The sequence below is a fragment of the Hoplias malabaricus genome, chromosome 9 (genome assembly GCF_029633855.1).
Source record: "Hoplias malabaricus isolate fHopMal1 chromosome 9, fHopMal1.hap1, whole genome shotgun sequence".
In the NCBI taxonomy this organism is placed as follows: domain Eukaryota; kingdom Metazoa; phylum Chordata; class Actinopteri; order Characiformes; family Erythrinidae; genus Hoplias; species Hoplias malabaricus.
The window spans coordinates 7,970,480-7,991,260 of record NC_089808.1 but is presented as its reverse complement, the minus strand read 5'-3'; the positions used below and the strand labels follow the sequence as shown (position 1 = coordinate 7,991,260).

Sequence of the window (20,781 nt, the reverse complement as noted above, 5' to 3'; positions counted from 1 at the left end):
CTTTTTAGGACGAGCTGAAGTGGTGTTTAGGATCCAGAACAAATTTTGCAACATCTGTAACTGACCTCATTAATGTTTATGTGGTTTTTTTCACAATATATCAGCACTTCTGAAAATAGGTTTTTGGAAAGTCTAAGTTTAGAGTAAATTTAATCAAAATATAGATGTATGACACTCTTATTGATTCAACATTGTTGTTGCAGAGATTGTTCTGAAGAAAAGCATGTGTAACACTTTGAGAAAAAAATCATTTGAGATGGGTGTAATTTGTAAAAAAAAAAAAAAAAAAAAAAGTCAAGGGATGTCAGACTGCTCCAGAGTGTCTGAAAACCCCTCAGACTCCAGAGGGTTAATCTTCATGTATCTAGTCTAAAGGCTTTCTAGAAGAGCAGGGGCTGTTCATACACTGGCTTGACTACAAGAAGCAACGAATGAGTAGGTGTCTACATTGGAGTCCAGAGTGGATGGCATTATATCCTTCTTGCCAACACTTAACAAAGGGCATGGTGACCGTAGGCCCATGTGCGGCTATTCTAGAGCGTCCAATTGTATCGGCAATGCATATCCTGTGAGTTAGTGTGCTGTGTGTGCAGTTCAACATCTGTGTCCATGGTGAGAGGCCATTATTCAGTAATGTTTCAATCCAAATCAAAATTCAGAACGTTTTTATTTTTTTTTTTTTTGTTAATTCTATTAATATAAAAAAAATAGGCCAACATGGAGGAGAACCTAAACACAGAGTCTAAATGAGCACCTAGAGCAGCTTGTGCCAAAGACAAATGCTGAGTCAGTCTTTTTAACATATTTTGACTTTGGTGAAGACAACATTGAACATGTAGAAGTCAAACGTAAACACACAAAAAATAAATAAATAAATAAACAAACACTTTTAATGAACAAAGTTAATACCGCAGTCTTGAAGCACAATCACATCACTGAATATGAACAGTGCATGGCTCAAGAAACGTTCCCAGCAACAGTAGAAAAAAATATCCCTGCTTTAATGCTTGAACATATTTACAGTATAAGTTTTGTCAGTGAGGGCAAATAAAAAAAAATAAATAAATAAAGTTATTGTTCACTAATTATAATAGACATTAAATGTTCAATTAATCATGATATTGATTTGCGATTGTATCGCCCAGCACTGGTATCAACCAAATTGTGGACATCATCACAAAAACTCACAAAACTCAGAAATAACCTCAAATACTGAACTTTTTTTAATATTAGTATTATTATTATTAGTATTATTATTATTATCTGTTTGTGCTTTCCGCATCTTCTAAGCACTGGCCACATGCAAGTTCTCCTCAGCCACTAGCTCTACACCCTGACTGTGACACCCTTCGGTTATGCTGAAATCAGTCAGTACTTTTTACCTTTCCAAATCACCTGCAGCAGAAATGAAGAGAGATGGAGTGAGGAAGAGGAAGAGACAAAGAGAGGGGTGTTGAAAAAGAGAGAGAGAGAAAAAAAGTGGGAGGAAGGGAGGGAAGGTGGCAGAGTCAGAGAAAGAGGGGGACATGCTAATTGTGGATGTTGGTGGTAATGATCTCATCAGTCTCGGAGCGTGGAGGTGGTGGTGGGGGGTGCTGGACCCCATCCTGAGAGGATCGCTCCCCACTCTGGTGTCAGCAGGGTTAACTGTCTGGATAATGAAATCTGCAAAGCTGTTAGCTGCAGTTTGCCACTCGGCTCCTGCTAAGCCTCATCACTCTTCTCTGTGGACAAAGCTTTCGCCTCGCCCCACTTCCCTCTCCTCGCCTGTTTAGCGGCCCTTTATTTAGAGCTCTCAGGCTTCAGGTATGGTGCGCTTATATTGTGGGTTTTTTCCCTCTGTGTACATCCCCCAAGTCTGGCTAGTGTGACATCACAGCTAGGGTCTGACCCATATATCATTTGTCTAATAAAATTGGCCATAAAATGGCATTATTATTTATTTATTTATTTAAAAACGGCAAGTCCCATGAATATCAAACTGCTTTGAAGTCCTGTATGTACAGGTTTAGCCTCCGTAGATTGGGCCGTCCACACAAGTGGGTGGGCATTTTACAAGAACCTCTTACACATCTCGGCCACTAGGTGTTAGTGTAACACGAAGAAGAACCACTGGGGAATATTGCTGGTGTATTGTTTTTCAGAGGATTTATGGAATGAAATTATTGCACTATAAATATTGCAAATATTATGCAAAAATGTTATTCCATGTCCAAAAAGCTGTTGTACCTTTCGGCAAATTTCTTGAATATAGTCCTATTTCTCTAAATATTGAACCTTCTGGATTTTAATACATTGCAGTGTGGGTGCTTGTAGGTGGAAAGGACATATCTATGTAAGCAATGATTTAAAAAATAAACGTGTGAGGATCTGCTGGAAGGTGTGTTTAATCTACTAATTTTTCTAAAAAATTAACAATTTGAAGCTCTTAAATGTTACAATGGAACTGGCTTGTAGTAGCTGAACATGGCAAAAATATGCAAGTAATAATAATAAAAAAATCACACACACACAGAGGTGTGGGCGTGACCCTAAAACTAAATCCTTGCTTTTGATTGGCTCTGCAAGATTGTGTTTTTCATCTGCTCATTGGCTGCCAGGTGATGCCAAAACAACAAAATAATGACCTCTGAACTTCACTCTGTGTATTGTGGTCTACAGGGTGGACAATACCCCTGACTCTGCAGCTGTAGTATAGATCAGACCTGGGATTTCAGATGGAAAAAAAAGCAGAGAATGTATTGATAAAGGCTTAAGAGCTGCTCAGTAACAATATAAATTTCTTCAGTCTAAGTCTTTCAGTTGTTTTGCCATTGTTAAAGTAATAATGACTGTTAAAAACAAATCCAAGAATTTCCTCTATTAATTTTAACAGATGCTAAATCATTATTATGAGATAATAAGTCGTTACCATGAGATATTAAGTCATATTTATGATACAGTTAAGTCATTATCATGAGGCAGTTAGTTACTGGCCTCCATAAAAACCTGATGCCAGGCCAGGTGTTCCCTACAACATTAGAGGCTATTGTCTTATTTGTCTGCTTGAAAAGTGAGTGCCTCTGACTGGTTTCCATAATGATGTCTTCTTCTGTGCTGCGTAGCGCTTTCTATGAGCAGTCCAGAATACGATAGCAAGCGCATGACACCTTTCTATTTATCACATAGTGCAGGAACAACCAACTATTAAATTACAGCAGGAACTGCTGCCCAAATCTCTTTCTCCACACTCCTGGCTAGCTCTCTAGCCTGCTTACGCCCTCTCTTTCTCTCTCTCTCTCTCTCACTCTCTCTCATTAAGCAGTTACTTATTGACATTAGTCTAGCAGGGCCTTGGCTGTATTTAATATACAGAGCATGCTTTTTTCATCGTGGCTTTCATTTTCCATCCCAGTCTTTGACAGACAGCTCCCAGGTCTCCCCTGCACTGCTATCGATCAGGACACGAGAGAGAGAGAGAGAGAGAGAGAGAGAGAGAGAGCAAGTGTATGTGAGAGAGAGAGAGATGTGGGAGGGGTGGCACTGATAGAGAGAAGTGGAAGGAAGAGAAATAGGAAAGGAGGGAGCATTTTTGTCCTGCAGCTGCAGAGCAGGAAGGATGAGAGTGATTTAGGAAAGCAGGGGCCATAGTGGAGCACTGGATGGATGGATGTACTTAGTCCTGTGTGTGTGTGTGTGTGTGTTTGTTTGTGTTCTTCTATGGTTTCAGGAAAATAAATATCCTAACTTAGGGCTGGATGATGTGGTCAAAATTTATATCACGATATATTTCTAAATTTCAGTCAATACAATATAATTCTGATATCGATATAATCAACATAAAAGCCACAGAAAAGCTGCACACAATAAACAATAAATAAGAAACATGGCATCACAGTCAAACATAAACCTCTCATCTTGGCCAATATTAATATTTTTAAAAAGATGCTGTAAATAATGTGTATTGAAATATTGAAAACGGGTTTAGAAATCATATCATTGTTATTGAAAAATTTTATATTGCGATATTTATTGATATTGAATTATTGACCAGCCCTATCCTAACTAAATAAAAAAAGGCAAAAAGATCTTCACAGTTAGTTCTCTCGATTGATTAATATTTACTAATTAATCATGCCATTTTCTGTACTTGATTAAGTGCATTGTCCATTTATAAGACTTTTAATAATTAATATTTAAATGTATAATAATGTTTTGCTGAATCCACAGAACTTTAGAAATTCTAGTTTAGCTGCAGTCTGCATCAGTACATCGCTTCATTAATGTTTCTATTGATGACATACAAACAGCCCCATGTCATGATGCACCCACCACCATACTTCACAGGGGAATATTCATGATTCTTTCTCCAACCTCGATGAGGTGACCTATTGCCAACTAATTTTATATTACCTGACATTCCAGATTATGCCTGATTTTTCTAAACGCGGTCTTAAAATAATGTGATATATAGACTTTTATAGATGTGTGTTGTCCATGTATTTACCATATGTAGCTGAATTTTGGATCTACTCATATACAAATGAAATATGTGGCAAATAAAATATATTTTCACGGTTAGAACCAAAGCTTGTATCACAGTAATGTTACAGACAGAAAGATGTGGTTTGGAGCAGTTTATTTACCCTACAGTTTGAAGATGATGTAAATGACATCTTATTAATATTAATCTCAGGTCAAATGTGGAGGTACAAAGTTTTGTTGTTGTTGAACTATATTTCATTTTTGTTTAGCTAGGCTATTTAGAAAGGTCTAAAGCCCCTCACAGGGCCGGGCATTGCCTACAAACTCTACAGCCCGACCTACTGTACCATCAGCAACAGTATATACCTCATTTCTTTTTTCTCCCATCCCCCCCCACACACACACATTAAGCACAAAGGAAAAACAAGAGGATGAGGCCTTGTAGTTTGATGAAGAAGAGTAGTATAAGGGAGGTGAAGAAAAGAGGACAAAATGACTGGCTCTGCGAGGAAAAGAATCATCAGATCAGATGAGGGGAGGGGAGGGAGAATTTGAGGGGAAAGCAAGGGGACAGGGGAGGGAAACGTAGACAAAGCGGGGAAAATCATGAAAAGGAAAAAGAAAGAACAGCGGATGAGAGAGAGAGAGAGAGAGAGGAGGAGAGAGAGTGGAGAGAGTAAGGGAAAGAGGGAAAAGTGGAGTTGAAGAGCGATCCAGAGGCCCCGGGAAGATGACAGAAGCCCCAGTCTCCCAGGGCAAATTTGACAGCTATCAGAAGTAAGGGAGCCCGCAGCTAAAAGTATATCTGCTCACCCTGGAGAAAGCGCCGCAATAGAGCGCCTTGTGATTTAGACTGCGAGGACTCGCACAAACAAGCCAGAAGTGGAGGTGAAAGTCAAGAGGGAGTTGTGTACTTTTGTCTCACTTCATACGCCCCAAAGAAAAGCCGCCAAAATCTCGGCACCGCATAGAATTACAGTGGCATAAATAGGCCCATCAGACGCTAAAGGAAAATAACGTTACTTAACTTCCTGATACGGCACAGTGGAGTCTAAGTTACACTGTCGAAACGTATAGAAAGTTGAAAAGGGCTGAGAGGTGCCACGTGAGTAACATGAACTGAAACTAAAGTAACTATAAGATTCTGTATTCCCTTGTGTCTTTATTGCCTCGTTTAATTCCAAATCCAAAGTCCAAATGGCACCTGATCATCGTGATTTTTGTACACGTTGCCATTTGAAGATCACAAAACTACTCCAGTTAGATTCTGAATTGGGCGTATGTGATCAAATATGGAATGGGCCTAAATTATGCACCAGCAGCCATTTTAATCTATAATTCAGTAAATAATTCGTACATTTGCATAAAAATGTATATGTTTTTGCCTAGAAGAGGCATTTACGCTGACTGACTGACTGACTGACACTTAAGGTTGAAATGTGCATGCGTGAGTAGGGACTGTTAATTCAGCCGTATTTCACAGAGAGAACTGAAGTTGGTGCCACTACACCATCTGTTGTTAGTTCAGAGAGTTGAGAGCTGCTTCAGTGCTGTAGGTCCACCATCCACCGCGGTGCAGCTCTGTGTTTTACTGGAGCCTCAAACAGAAATGTGTTGAACGTTGTTGAGGTAATAATTGTCATAGTCTCTTCTTTTTGTTTGGAGAATGTTTCTGTGACACAGCCTTTTGTTTTCTACTATGTATTTAACAAACAGAAAGTCATCTTGTGTGTCCCTGTAACGACACGAATACAGTGAGGTGTTACTCAAAATAAACAAGGCTGTGAATTTGTTACAGCACCGTTTTATAAGTTGAACCCTAATAGAAATGTAAGTCAGTAATAAATATCTAGTTCCCAGTGATGCCCTGTTCCTTTATCAATTTATGTTAAAATGTTATCTTGTTGCTTTCTGGTAAACAGGTTGCTTTAATGTCATCTCAATACGATACTTCAGTTTTGTAGCATGGTATGAACAGAAAATAACAAGCGGTGGTGAACATATTTTTGTCTATATTTATAAAAAATGGAAAAAGAGTTTAGAGGTGTCATTATATTCTCTTGTTGCAGATTTGTAACAATATCATTTTGTTTTTTTGGATAGGGGCCGTGTAATGAAGCAGTTTACGAGAAGGTCAAATAATGCCGTAGTCCTTTCAACTATTTCAACTTAATTGGGGATTTAATGCATTCATTCATTCAATTGGGGCTTTAATGAGTTCATTTTCCACAACCACTTCATCCTGATCAGGGTTGTGGGTTCAGAGCATACCGGAAAGCACTGAACACTAGGCAGGAACCACTTTTATTCAGAATTTCTTTATTTGTAATAATTTAGTATTGGGAGTCTTGCCCAGGTTTGTTTGTTTGTTTATCTTGTGGTTTGTGTTTGATGTTTTTTTTTTTTATTAATAGCAAACAGGGAATGTTGTTTTTGTCCTCCAGCAGTGACATGTCAGTGTAACATTAAAATCATACAGCGTCATCATACATTGCTCTTTTCTCTGAGCTGCTGGGCTGCCCTATGCAAAATTGATGGTTCTTTCGGCTGTAATGCCACTCTTCAGGAGGTAGCTACCATTCTGCCTTAGTGCCTTCAAGCTCTCAACTCTCCTGTACATTCAGTATTTATATCCAGTGATACAGAGGATGCTAAGAACATAGAGGAACACAGTGTAGTGTACACGGATTATCTTCAGAGCATGTACTTACAAATATGTAAACACTAATGCTGAGACTTCCTTTATAGTGAGTGGCATTATTGGTTATTTATTTTTTTCTTCTAAGCAAAGGTTTACATAAAAAAATCTACTTAACAAACAAATAAACTATTGGTGTTTTCAGAGCATACCAAGGTCCAGGATGATTCTCAGTGCTGCAGTGACACTGACGTGGTGTTGGCGTGTTGTGTTAGTGTGAGTGGATCAGACACAACAATGCTGCTGGAGTTGTAACCATACACTGTCCATGACTGAACACTAAAAATGACTAAATCCCTTTGAAAATAATGTTGTGAGGGTTTGATTCAGTAGCGACCTCTACAAGTACACCATGGCTTTATAAGATGAGGTTGGCATTGGGCTAATACTGACCGCGGTGTCATTAGGAGCTGGTGTGTAATGACCCTGGTTCATCCCCTAGAGAAATGCCTCACCTTTCATCTGCCTCCATACTCCTAACCCCCGGTTCTGTCAACACCCTTGCGCCACATGAAGGGGAAAAAGTTGTTTATCCCCCGTAAGATATTCAAATGAAGCCCAGAATGCTAACTTTCCCAGCGTTCCTTTACCTCAGAGACGAGACTCTCGTCCCTCCTCCCTTCTCTCTCTCTCTCTCTCTCTCGCACTTGCTCTCTTTCTCTGTGTCTCTTTTCCAAATAGCCGCTCATAGACACATGGGCCCACCATAACAAACGGCATGTTTGAAGTAGACCTTGGAGAATTAGGGTGCACAGACACATACACACACACACACATACACACACTCACATTCATTCAGAGCTACTTACTATGGCTTAATTAAAAGCACACAGGCGCACACAGTATGTATTTTTAAAGTGGCATCCCAAAGTTGTGCATCTGCATCAGAGTGACTGTATTCAGGCTATGCATAAATAAATAGTGCCTCTGCATGAATATTTATATTGTCAATATAATTAGCGATGTAGACTAATGGAGACTATGTTTTTGCACTTGAGGCAATGCCAATTTCTGCGGTTGTTTATTTTTCTGCCTTGTTTGTCCCCTCAGTGGCAGGGGGCCTGCTAAATAAAGCGCTGGGTTATTCCCCTGACCGGCAGCAGCAGCGGCGCGCAGATTTCCACGAGGCTTGGCTTGACCATCCCGTACAAAGCTACTAGCTGTTTGCTGGTGCTAAAATGCCAGGCATATTTTTAGCTTCTCTCACTTGTGTATCACGGTGTTGTGATGCTTGCAGTGGCCCAGATTTGGACCATTCCACCTTGGTATTTGTCACTGTTTTTTTTTTTTCCCCATATTTCCTTTTCTGTTTTATTTTCCCCTGACCACTGCATTTAGAGGTGCAATTGGTTCCCCCTTTGCCTCAGAGACACAGAGAGGGAATGTGGGTTACACAAAATGCTTTTATTTTATGCAACCTGGATGCAATCAGGACAAGGCCGCGTATTCCTGTGTGTGGATAAATTTAGGTTCCTGACGACTTTTTGATTATTAATCACAAAGCTCTCCATTTCTGTTTGTGCTGTTTCACCATCTGATAACTTGAGTGTAAAGCTGTGGTTCTCTTACAGTGTGTTTATGGTTTTTTTGTTGTAGGGTTTTCTAGAATTTTGTCTGTTCCTCTCTTAAATGAACCGATTTCAACCATTCAGTTAAGGCGACTAATATTTGAGTGTAGTTGTCTTTTATATTCAATATATATTCAGTATATATGGAATAGTGCCTTTAAATAACATCCTTTGTGGGGCATTTTGTTTAAAGTAATGAGTGGACAATAAGTGGATTTTATTGTCATTGAAGCTATACATGGTGAAAAGAAATAATGTTCATCCAGGACCTAGGTGCTGCATTAAACAACTCACATAGTTGGTAAAGTGCACAAGTGGGCGACATGGTGGCACACCAGATAATGTCGTAGTCACACAGCTCCAGGGACCTGGAGGTTGTGGATTAAAGTTCCGCTCCGGGTGACTGTCTGTGAGGAGTTTGGTGTGTTCTCCCCGTGTCTGTGTGGGTTTCCTCCGGGGGACTGTCTGTGAGGATTGTGGTGTGTTCTCCCTGTGTCTGCATGGGTTTCCTCCGGGTGCTCCGGTTTCCTCCCACAGTCCAAAAACACACGTTGGTAGGTGGATTGGTGACTCAAAAGTGTCCGTAGGTGTGAGTGTGTGTGTGTATTGCCCTGTGAAGGACTGGCGCCAATGATTCCAGGTAGGCTCTGGACCCACCGCGACCCTGACCTGGATAAGAGGTAACAGATAATGAATGAATGAATGAAAAGTGCACAAGTTTAAATGTGTTCAAAATTGTAAGGCCATTTGTAAGCCAGGTCCATCAAGTGTTTCACATTTAAGACTGCGTTAGTTAACACCCATTGCAGTCTGATCATTTGACCCACTTTCGGGACACAGAAGGCCATATCAAATCTGTAGTGTTAACAGTAAAATGTCCTAACGTCCACAGAACTATGGCCCATATCAGCTACTTCACTGCTATATTACCCACCTGTTACTCATTTCCCATTCATTCACAAGTTGGCCTATAGCGGCCCACACAGTCATACGGGAATGTGAGTGAGATTTCACAGGACACGATGCCTATCCAGCTCTTCTTTCAGTGGAATTTAGGAGTCAAATTCCCTTGTGACTGGATCACCCAAAATATTGTTTACTCTTAATGCCAGGTGTGGACACGGCTTAAACATGTTGCAGATAAGTGTTTGAACGGATTCTGTTAGGATGGTACTCCTGTCACCAATAACACATTAGTAGGAAGCTGTGAATAATGTGCAGAACTGGGAATGGTTCTTTAATTACTGAGAAAGATGTAGACCATTGAGAATGAAGGTACAGTGAAGTACATTTACAGAATGTCTCAGAACTCTGAATGGATAATCAAATATCATATTCTTTTTTTATATATGGAATATTGAAAATATGATCACTTCTTTTGTCTTAGGAAATCAGCAAAACATGTCACTTGACCCAGGTTCCATCTTTTTCATACAACTGTATCTTCTCTGTCCACCTAATAGATTTTCAATTAATAATGCAAAACTGAAACAAAATAAATTAATAATAATAATAATAATAATAACGTAATTTTTTAACATGACAAGTGATTCCAAACTATTAAAAACCAGAGAATATTGGCAATCAAATACTCTTCCTTTTAATAATTATAAATGGAGTTGTGTGGCTGTTAATTAGAGACTAGATAATAAACATTGACTTAATAATTGCAAACCATATATAGGTTTTTTAAGAGCAAAGAAATGTAGTGGAAAATATACATTAAACTTATAAGATTTTAACATATTTTATGGCCAGAATTCATTCATTCATTCATTCATTATCTGTAAGCGCTTATCCAGTTCAGGGTCGCGGCGGGTCCAGAGCCTACCTGGAGTCATTGGGCTCAAGGCAGGAATACACCCTGGAGGGGGCTATGTCCAGAATTGTGTGCATGTAAATATACGTGTCCAGACTTCGTCTCCAGGATTGAAATGTTTAATGTCTATGCATGTGAATGGCCATAAAATAAATGCTGGAACAATCTTTGAGCACCACTATCTGGGTGTGTATTTGGCTTGTTCACTGGAATCAGGTCCCCACTGGTCAAATATCCAGTTAAAGCAAAACTCACAGACTGAGATTTACCAGTTGGCTTTATACACCACACACAGAAGACAATAATCACTTTAGAAATTACTTCATTCAATATACATCCCACAGTCCACAGCCTCCTTATAATCTGTTGTAGATATTTTTTTTCTTTTGGTGATATGATTACAGATTAGTGCTAATGAAGTCATAGTTAGCTTTAGCAGCTGCATATGAGCTAAAGGTCAACATAATCAATTCTAAACTTGGGCTAGAGGTATAAAGACCCCCCCCCCCCCAGTACTGGGCTGTGAACATGCATCAATGGCCCAGAACTAGTCATACATAATCCTGACCTCACTGATGTTCTCATGGCTTCGTGCAAACACATCCTCACTGCTGTATTCAAACATCTGTTGTAAAGCCTTCAAAGAAGAGTGGAAACTGTTATTACAGCAAAGAGGGGACAAGCTCCTTATGAGAACCTTTCATTTCCTATACTGTATGATATAGTGTATAATAAACGCCTGTGTTGAAAAACACCCAGAGTAAAATTCTGTCTCTTTCTGTGTCTGCAGTATTTGTCCAGGCCAGTAAGCTCCAGCAGCACATCTTCTCAGCTCACGGTCAGGAGGATAAAATCTACGACTGCACACAGTGCCCTCAGAAGTTCTTCTTCCAGACTGAGCTTCAGGTGAGTGCTGGACTTCAGCTTTCAGGTGTAAAGAACCCTTTCCCTGATGCTTTGTACTATAATACTAACAAACTCATATATATATATATATATATATATATATATATGAGTTTGTTAGTATTATAGTAGTAGTGTACTGTTCTAACACTTGGACACTGTAATTCTGAAGGTCTTGTGTCTCTAGACCCAAAAAAGGCTGTGTATGTGGGTATACATACAGTGCAGTGTGGCAAGAATAAGGATTTTATCTGCATTATCAGGTGGTTTTTTTGGGTTTTTTTGCAACATGTGGGTGATTTTTAGCATCAGAAAGAATGGCTCCACCACTTCCACGGAGTAGTGAGTCAGACCTACACTCCTCATTAGTCACATCACTATTTATACACTGGAAAACGTAATACGCTACTTGTTCAAATTATGTAACATACGAATAAAATGCATTCATCAGCACGGGTACTGGGCAAACTGACGGAATGTAACACTGTGGAAGCTGTTGCACTAGAACGCCCAAATTGGACATTTGACAGCTTAAGTAAAGTTTAATGAACTGAAGAGTTTCTGTAAGACATGGAGTTAACTTCAAAAGTAAGAGGCAGAAAAATGGCAGCTAATTTCTAAAACTGAACTTCCGAGGTGTGGGAAAATATCTTTAATAAGAGCACAAGTCTCCTAAAAAGAATGGAAGCGGTAATTAGGAAAAAGGCTATAAAGTCTAACATTTACATGATGAGTAAAGGAAGTATTTATTGTATTAATTGAAGGAGTTAATGACAAAATCTCCAACAAATCATACACATGTACCCTTTGTGATCCATGTCATTTATTTTAAGATCGTGCCAGTGGTCTCCAGTCCACAGCTGGTGCTGTTTTAGGGAAGAAACACATGTCTGTAATCTAGTTGAAGGGGAATTAAAGGCAAGGCAAAACAAGTTTATTTATAGAGCGCCATTCATACACAAAGGAATTCAAAGTGCGTTACAGTATCAAAAGAAGCAGTGAAATGCAATTATTTAAGAAGAAGTATTACAAAAATAAAAGGCTGTTAATAAATCAATGATATGTACGAGCATGCCACAGAGGGTGATGTACATTGTACAAGCCTGAGAATGAGTCAAATATGTACGAATTCACTTTGGGACCTAGCTGTAAACGAAGTGATATCTGACTTTTACACAGTAATTGCAAATGTGTTATTTTGTGGAAATGATGTACACATTTGAATCGGGTACAGAACTATTTTTACGCGTGGGCATTAGCACTGTTTACAGCAGACGCACACACTGTGCCAGGCCTTTCATTTGTAATCAACCCATTTCCATACCGGGATTCAGACAGCAGTGTCCAGTGTCTGCTGCTGGCCTGAAGGAAGGTGAGCACGATCATTATCTCCAAAGCCGCCCTAGGTCTGCACTGGCCAAATAAACCCAATGTGACATGCCGACACGGCCAGTTGTCATGGAGACAGTAAATAAGAAGCCCCTGTGCTAGCAGAGTGTATGCCTTGTGCTTGTTTTGATTGTCGTCTAGCTAATCCTAGACGTGGGGCTTTTTTTTTTTTTTCAGTGGAGACAAACGTAGCGATTATCTGTAAACAACCTTTCTTTAACCTGGGGGATGTTTTCCCCAGTTTTTTTTTTTTTTTTTTTTTTTTTTTTTCATGACTCTCTGGGATGGAGTGATGTGGGTCTCCCCGTGGTGTCGTTTCATGCATGCTTTAGTTGTTTTACAGGCTTTTTGTCGAGACAAGAGCAGACATGAAAGACCTTTGGCTCTTTGTTCTGGATCAGGGAGGGTTATGAAAGGAGCAGAGGATTGCGCTCGGGGAAAAATTGTTATTATATTTCACCTGAAAATTGTTCCCAGATTGTGCCCCATGGGTAAATGCATTGGAAACACAAACACCCACACACACACACTCTACAGACGACACACATACACACCCACACAAGCCTTGTGTACAGTTTAAAACACTGTATATAATAATAATGAACCCCATAAATGCATTGCCGCACCATGTCACTGTCGGTGTTCATATTTTGTGCATCATTACAAAATGCGCTTTGACATTACAGCTCTGGGTTGAAGGGGTGTCTGTTTGAACCTTTTTAGGCCCTCATTAATGCCTTTCCAATACTGCATTTCTCTCGGCAAAGGATTCTGTGAGAGAAACCATAGAGGAACGTCTTTTAGAACGCCTTTAGAACTGCGTGAGTGTGAGCAACCTTTTAATATTAGAGCCTTCAAATAACTAATCCAGCTCATTGAGATGAATCACCTACTTTTACAATGCTGTGTACACGTCATTCAAATGTAAATGTGAGCCATTATGAAACGAAGTGCATGATTAATTATGTATTTATGTAGATTTATTTTAATTGTACAGCAAAATGGCAATAAGCACTATAGCTTCATTTTAGTCAGAAGCCTTATTATTCAGTCATTAATCTCAAAGCTACCTGTTTAGTAATTGCAATAAATTTGTTAGTGTTTACTTTGTAACTACCACGTAATGAATGTGTAATACATTCAACCCCTGAACGTTCAAAAGGATGCAGCTTTATGAGGAAAATCACCTTCGTCTTCCTTTACTCTGTATTGTGTTGTGTGAGTGGTACGAAGTGAAGCGCGGTGTGTGTTGGACATCACTTTCTCATCTTGTCAGAGTTGCCACATATCAGTATGTCCAGATGAAGCTTAGATCAATCTGTCAGATCCACTGACCATCTCAGCCTGCAGGCTTTCAGCCAGAGATTTGCTTTTTTCTCTCCTCTCTCTCTCTCTCCCACCCTCTCCTGCAGCTTCTCCTTATCATCCCTCACTCCAGTCAGAGAGGTCAAGGGTCGAGCTCCAGCCGAGCACAGGAGAGGGGAGATGGGCAGAGGGAGGGCAAGAAAGAGGGATGGAGGGAATGGGGGAAGAGATATTTTATTCATTTGCAGGAGAACTGTGACAGGTACCCCCCTCCAAACTCCCCCCATCTAAAGCCTGGTGAACCCGCGCCCTGCCAGGAGCCGGCCAATTTCCAGTGGCCTGTCTGGGAGGATGATGGGAAAGCAGAGGCCTAATCAGCCCTCCCAGGAACACACACACATACATTGTGATTGACCGACTCTTGGGCATGTGCGGGATCTGGCCTGGGAGTCCAGCAGAGGTGGTCTCTGACTGGCTGGACCCTCACTGACCCCCTCCAGTTAGACCCCCACACTTCGCTCATTTAAAGGGCCAAGAGTGTAGCTCTACTGCAGCGTGGTAGAGTGGAAGGAGTCAGGGGTGTTGCTGCTGGCCGTAATTGCTGTGTGGTGTAATTTAGGAAAACAAAGTTGGATATTATTAGCTTTAAGTTAATTATTTAACATTAAATGTTGAACATGGTGAATGTTGTTTTCCATTTTCCATTTAAAAAAACACAGATAAACGGCATTAGTCTGAAGACTTAAGATTTCCAGTGAGCAAGTTCACTATGTGTCTGCTACAGGTTTGCCAAACTATGACGTAGCAACACACCGTACGATGAAAATCCCCAGCCTTTTCTCTATAACATTGATATTTTGTCGATCCGCCATTTTGTTTTTACCAAAAAATATTTAATATTTATAAATATTCAATATAATTATATTGAACATTTAAAACATAGACATGTCTTAAGAATTCACTCATAAATGTTACAGTATGAGCATTTAAAAATGCAAAAGATCAAATCAAATAAGGTGTTGTTGTTGTTCTTCTTCTTCCAGTTGTTTTGAATCACCTCCTAAAACATCATAATGATACAAACCATGAGTCATGAAATTATGAACCTCTCTCTCTCTCTCTCTCTCTCTCTCTCTCTCTCAGTCAGTTTCTTGCAGCATATTTGGGAAGACAATACAGGCAGCAATAAACAGATGCATGAGATGATCAAATATTTATTAGATGTGCATAATAAAAGCTGATAAAAGCTGGCTTTACACAAGAATGTACAATTACAAGGTGGAATTCACTCGGTTATGTTTCTGTAAGCAGAATATAGTTTATGATTGTGGTGATGTGGGTTCAGACTTGCTTTGTAGAAACGTAAGCACATTTTTCATCATCAGAAAGGACATGGCAACCCAACTGCATTAGACGCCTGGATAAATAAGAGTTGAGTGAACATAAGTGCACACTTCCGCTGGACATACGTTCTCTCAGCATTTCTTCTAAAACGGATGGTAGAAACAGGAAGAGATTTAAAGTAGATGCTGGAACATTTCTGTGAGGATTTATTTGCATTTGGCCCTGAGAACTTTGTTAAACTGCGGTACTAATGTCGGTTCTTTTAGTTTTTGATCACCAGTGTTATTCCCACTCATCCCGAAGTGGTCCTGAATGGTGCTCACTTCAGATAATAGTTTCCCTGCTCCAGGGGGGAGAGTGTTTCATCCCTTCTAGCCAACACTTGGCATTAGGCATGGTTACTTTAAGTTCACGTGTCATGTGTTTCATGTCTCCAGACTTATATGTGATGCTTGTCTGTTGAGATTAATCCACTGTGTCCACCTTAAAGGATAGTCGAGCTCATCCATTTTAGGGTGTATGCTCCCTCTTGAGGACTCTTCCGATGGCAAGTGCCGGCTTCTAACTTCTAAAAATGGGCCAGTGGAAATCACAGAGTAGCTAATGAGGGATGTTAAGATCGAGTCCAGTGTCTTTTAAACACTATTCTTAACACGCCAACTTCACGCCTCATTAGAAAGTGCACTTGTTGGCGTGTTGGAGCAGCTCATCAGACGGAGAGAGAGAAAGAGAGAGGGAGAGGTGCTGGGGGATGAAAGTCTCGCAGGGTTTTGATAGAGGAGCATCAGCCACAGCTTCTGCCTGCAGGACCCTCACCTTAATTGGGCTTCTTTTTTTTAAAGAGTGTCTTCAAAGTGGTGCGACACACACACATACAACACTCTTAATGAGAGACAGGAGTGTCCTCCACCTCCACTTCCTTCCTCTACACTCACATCTGCCTTTAGTCCTTCTGTGGCCTGCCCCACTCTTTCTGTGATGATTTCTTTAATTACACCCTACCTCCATCTGTAGACCCCCCCCCCCCCCCCCCCAATCTTTAATTCAGTCGCGTTAACAGCTCAAAGACTAGGTTCTGGAATCTTAGGAGTCAGTATAAAGTTTGGAGTGTTGCTCTGGAAAGCAAACACTATTAAATTTACTGTATCAAGCTGTAAATTAAATGTGCTGTTTATACTGTTAATTCACTACTGTACTGGTGTCTGTTGTGTCAGTAATTAATGTTACAATATATAGATTTTTTTTTACTGTGTTATTACATAAATGACAAGGAGCCCTCCAGATATTCATAACATTTCTTATGATTTATATTTATTTTATGTAAAACATTACACAGGAGAAAACCTATATATATAGTGTGTGGTGTGTGTTGCCCTGTGAAGGACTGGCGCCCCCTCCAGGTTGTATTCCCGCCTTGCACCCAATGATTCCAGGTAGGCTCTGGACCCACTGCGACCCTGGTTTAGATTTAGTAAAACAATAACTGTTAAGAGCATAAAGAACATAATGTAAAGAGCAATAAGTATTAAATAATAAATACATTAATTGAAATAAATTAATACATTAATTTGTTTACATGGTTCTGTTCTAAGTTGCATTCCATAGTTTATATTTGAATTTTTAAATAATTAAAATTTTCTCCAGCCCTCATTGTGTCATTATTCTGTGATAAATGCCCCAAAACACCTTTATATATTATTTTTTTCTGTTAACTTCCATTATAAATTATGATATTTTGTTTCTTCCACTGAAAATGGTGCAGTCAAAGTTCTACCAAGGAAGGAGAGAGAGAGTGAGAGACAGAGGGAGGAAGAAAATAAAAGCCTAAGATTATTTTCTTGTTGTGGTAACCTTGTTAACATTTAAGGTTGTTGTAATGGTGCTAAAGTGCAGTAAACAGGCAGATGAAGAGAAAACATATGAAATGAAAGGCTGAGATGAAGAGCTCCTCCATGTTCCACAAGAGTAACGTTTTTGTGCAGGTAGATTGGAATTAGACAGCCTGACAAAGCCAGGGTCCTGGGAGGATTATGTATGTTTGCATGTGTACGTATGTGCGCGTGTGTGTGTGTGTGTGTGTGTGTGTGTCCATGAAGACTGCTGTCTTTGTTCCTGCTTCTTGCTGGGTCTGATGTGTGTATGCAAACACATCGTCTGGTGGGAGCCGTGACAAAAACTCCCTGAAGCCTTTGAGCTAGCTCTCTCTCCCTCTCTCCCCATCGCTCTCTCTTTCCCTCTATTTCCCTCTCTCTCGTTCTGTTTTCCTTTGCTCCCAGAGCGCTCTGGGAAGTTCAATCCAAACAAACAGCGGCGGCGCCTCAAATCTATCACCTTGTTTGATCTCTGACACTTCTGTGCTATTTCCTGTAAACTTTTCATAAACTTTCATGAGGGAATGCCATTAATGCTAAATTAACAGTAAATATTTCAAGTGCTTCAAGGCACCGCTAATTTACCCAACTGCAGAACTCTAAAAGAACACACAACGTTGTGAAACTGTCTCCTACAATCTACATTCACTGTGACGTTACTGTGATAGGAATTAATCAGAATCACTCCTAAGGGATCATATGCAAATGATGGCAGGTTTAACATGTAAATTATGGCATGTTTAGCATAAACACATACTACATTTCAAGGCTACCTATATTGGGATTTCGTAATAGATGCGTATGCATGTAATAATATATTTATAAAGCTCTACTAGGCCAGTAGTTACAAAATGAAGGTATTTTATGAAGTTAAGCGTACAGTATAGTCAAGTAGAATTCTGTAGATCTGAGCTCATAAGAAGTCCTCTGTGTTATAAACTGCTACTTAGGACTGACACTGAAAAAGTCTTAGTTTAAATATTGGTTGTTAATCTACTAATCACTGACAGTGTGACAGTTCTAGTTAATGTAGTCTACCAACTTCTGACTATGTGAAATAGTTGAGCTACATTAATGTACCATCTTCAGATTCTAAGAAAGTGCTAGTCATGTGATTTTGACTTGGAGAAAGCACTAGTTGAGATAGTTTACCAACTATCTACTCACTACCCTGTGTCTTTGAGAATGCACTTATTAACCTCTAAGTTCAGAAAATAGTTGAGCTACTGCTATCCTTAGATACTGAGACAGTTCTAGTTAAGTTAATATAGTCTACAAACCTCTAACATTGAGACAGTTCTAGTTGAGTAACGTAGTCTACACACCTCTGACTTTGAGACAGTTCTAATTGTGTTAACCTAGTTTTAAAACTTTTGACTTTGAGTTCTAGTTGATTTAACGTAGTTTACAAACCTCTGACTTTGAGATAGTTCTACTTGATTTAATGTAGTTTACAAACCTCTGACTTTGAGACAGTTTTAGTTGAGTAAATATAGTCCACAAACCTCTGACTTTGAGACAGTTTTAGTTGAGTAATGTAGTCTACACACCTTTGACTTTGAGACAGTTCTAGTTGATTTAACGTAGTTTACAAACCTCTGACTTTGAGATAGTTCTACTTGATTTAATGTAGTTTACAAACCTCTGACTTTGAGACTGTTTTAGTTGAGTAAATATAGTCTACACACCTTTGACTTTGAGACAGTTCTAGTTGATTTAACGTAGTTTACAAACCTCTGACTTTGAGACAGTTCTAATTAAGTTAACCTAGTCTAAAAACCTTTGACTTTGAGACAGTTCTAGTTGATCTAATGTAGTCTACAAACCTCTGACTTTGAGACAGTTTTAGTTGAGTAAATATCGCCCACAAACCTCTGACTTAGAGATAGTTCTAATTGAGTTAAACTAGTGTAAAAACCTTTGACTTTGAGACAGTTCCAGTAGATTTAATGTAATTTACAAACCTCTGACTTTGAGATAGTTCTACTTGATTTAATGTAGTCTACAAACCTCTGACTTTGAGACTGTTTTAGTTGAGTAAATGTAGTCCACAAATCTCTGACATTTCTCTGAATCTTTGAGACAATTCTAAGTGAGTTACCATAGTTTACACACCTCTTACTTTGAGACAGTTCTAAGTGAGTTACCATAGTTTACACACCTCTGACTTTGAGACAGTTCTAATTAAGTTAACCTAGTCTAAAACCGTTAAATCTTAGACAGTTCTAGTTGATTTAATGTTATCTACACAAATCTGACTTTGAGGCAGTTGAGTAATTTACTTTACCATCGCCTTACTTTGAGACAATTCTAAGTGAGTTACCATAGTTTACACACCTTTGACTTTTAGATAGTTCTAGTTGATTTAATGTAGTCTACAAACCTCTGACTTTGAGGCAGTTGAGTAATTTACTTTACCATCGCCTTACTTTGAGACAGTTCTAATTCAGTTAATGTAATCTCCCATCCTCTGACTTTGAGACAGTGTTAGTTGAGTTAGTCTAGCAGTGCATTAGCCTGTGTATGGACCGGTTTGAGCCAATGGCTGCATGGCTGCTTTTTGTGAAGTTGCAGTGTTCTTTGCAGCAGCGAGCCGAGGCAGTTGGATGCAGCATGTTGTGGGACGCTGATGATTTTTTTTACAGAGTCCCATGGACCCCATCTCCCTTCCAGTGACAGGCAGAGATCCTCCCTCCTTTCTTCCCTCCCTCTCTCCCTCCGTCTAATTAGAGGATGTAGCCCAGGGCTCACGGCCCAGGAAGAGTCCTCCCCCTCCCTCCATTGCTCCCTAAAGAAAGCATTTAATTGGGTTCTTAAGTCCTAGCCTTCATTTTTTTTTGGGGTGTGTATGTGAGAGTGAAAGACTTCTGCGTTGCCATCACCTCGGAATCGGGTCCCTTTTATTTCTCCCATCTCAAGGCTTTGTGATATCAGTAGTTACTAAAAGCTGCGTTGCTTTTTTGTACATTTTGCATATTTTTCCAGCACTGTAATTGGAGATTTAGTCGTTTCTGTTGTTTTACAGAAAAGCAGGACGTCTCTGAGTGACGAGCCTCGTTCTTTCCGCAGGGTGTGATGTCTTTTCTGTGTCGTATCTCCGTGGGTTGATCTTTCGCTTTGGAACATTCTGAACTTTCTTCGGAAAGTGTTAGTCTGCTGGGGTCACCGCTGAAGTTTTTGCCCTTTTTTTTCCAAAGTGTAAAGCTCAATGCTTTTCCATCTTTTTTTTTTTTTTTTTTTGCTCCCAATCAATATCTTTCCTTCGCTCACTTTCCATAGCTTCATATCCCCTTTTTTTTTGAGTCCATTTCTGACATTCTTCTATGATGGCTTGCTGTGTTTCAGATCCCTCCTTGGCTTTTGTTGCGTCTCTCGCCACTGACTACTCTTTGATTACGTTGGATGCTTTACTTTTATTTG

The 20,781-nt window shown here is 39.6% G+C and overlaps 1 protein-coding gene across 4 annotated transcripts in view; it reads left to right on the top strand.

Annotated features, from left to right (window-relative positions):
* The window catches only part of LOC136707684 (zinc finger protein 521), a 179,188-nt gene that overhangs the window by 138,420 nt on the left and 19,987 nt on the right, over positions 1-20,781 (top strand). For all 4 annotated transcript variants that reach the window (XM_066681899.1, XM_066681898.1, XM_066681897.1 and 1 more), the window contains one exon: positions 11,340-11,455. In XM_066681899.1, coding sequence (XP_066537996.1) covers positions 11,340-11,455 — 116 coding nt within the window. The remainder of the gene's footprint in view (positions 1-11,339; positions 11,456-20,781) is intronic.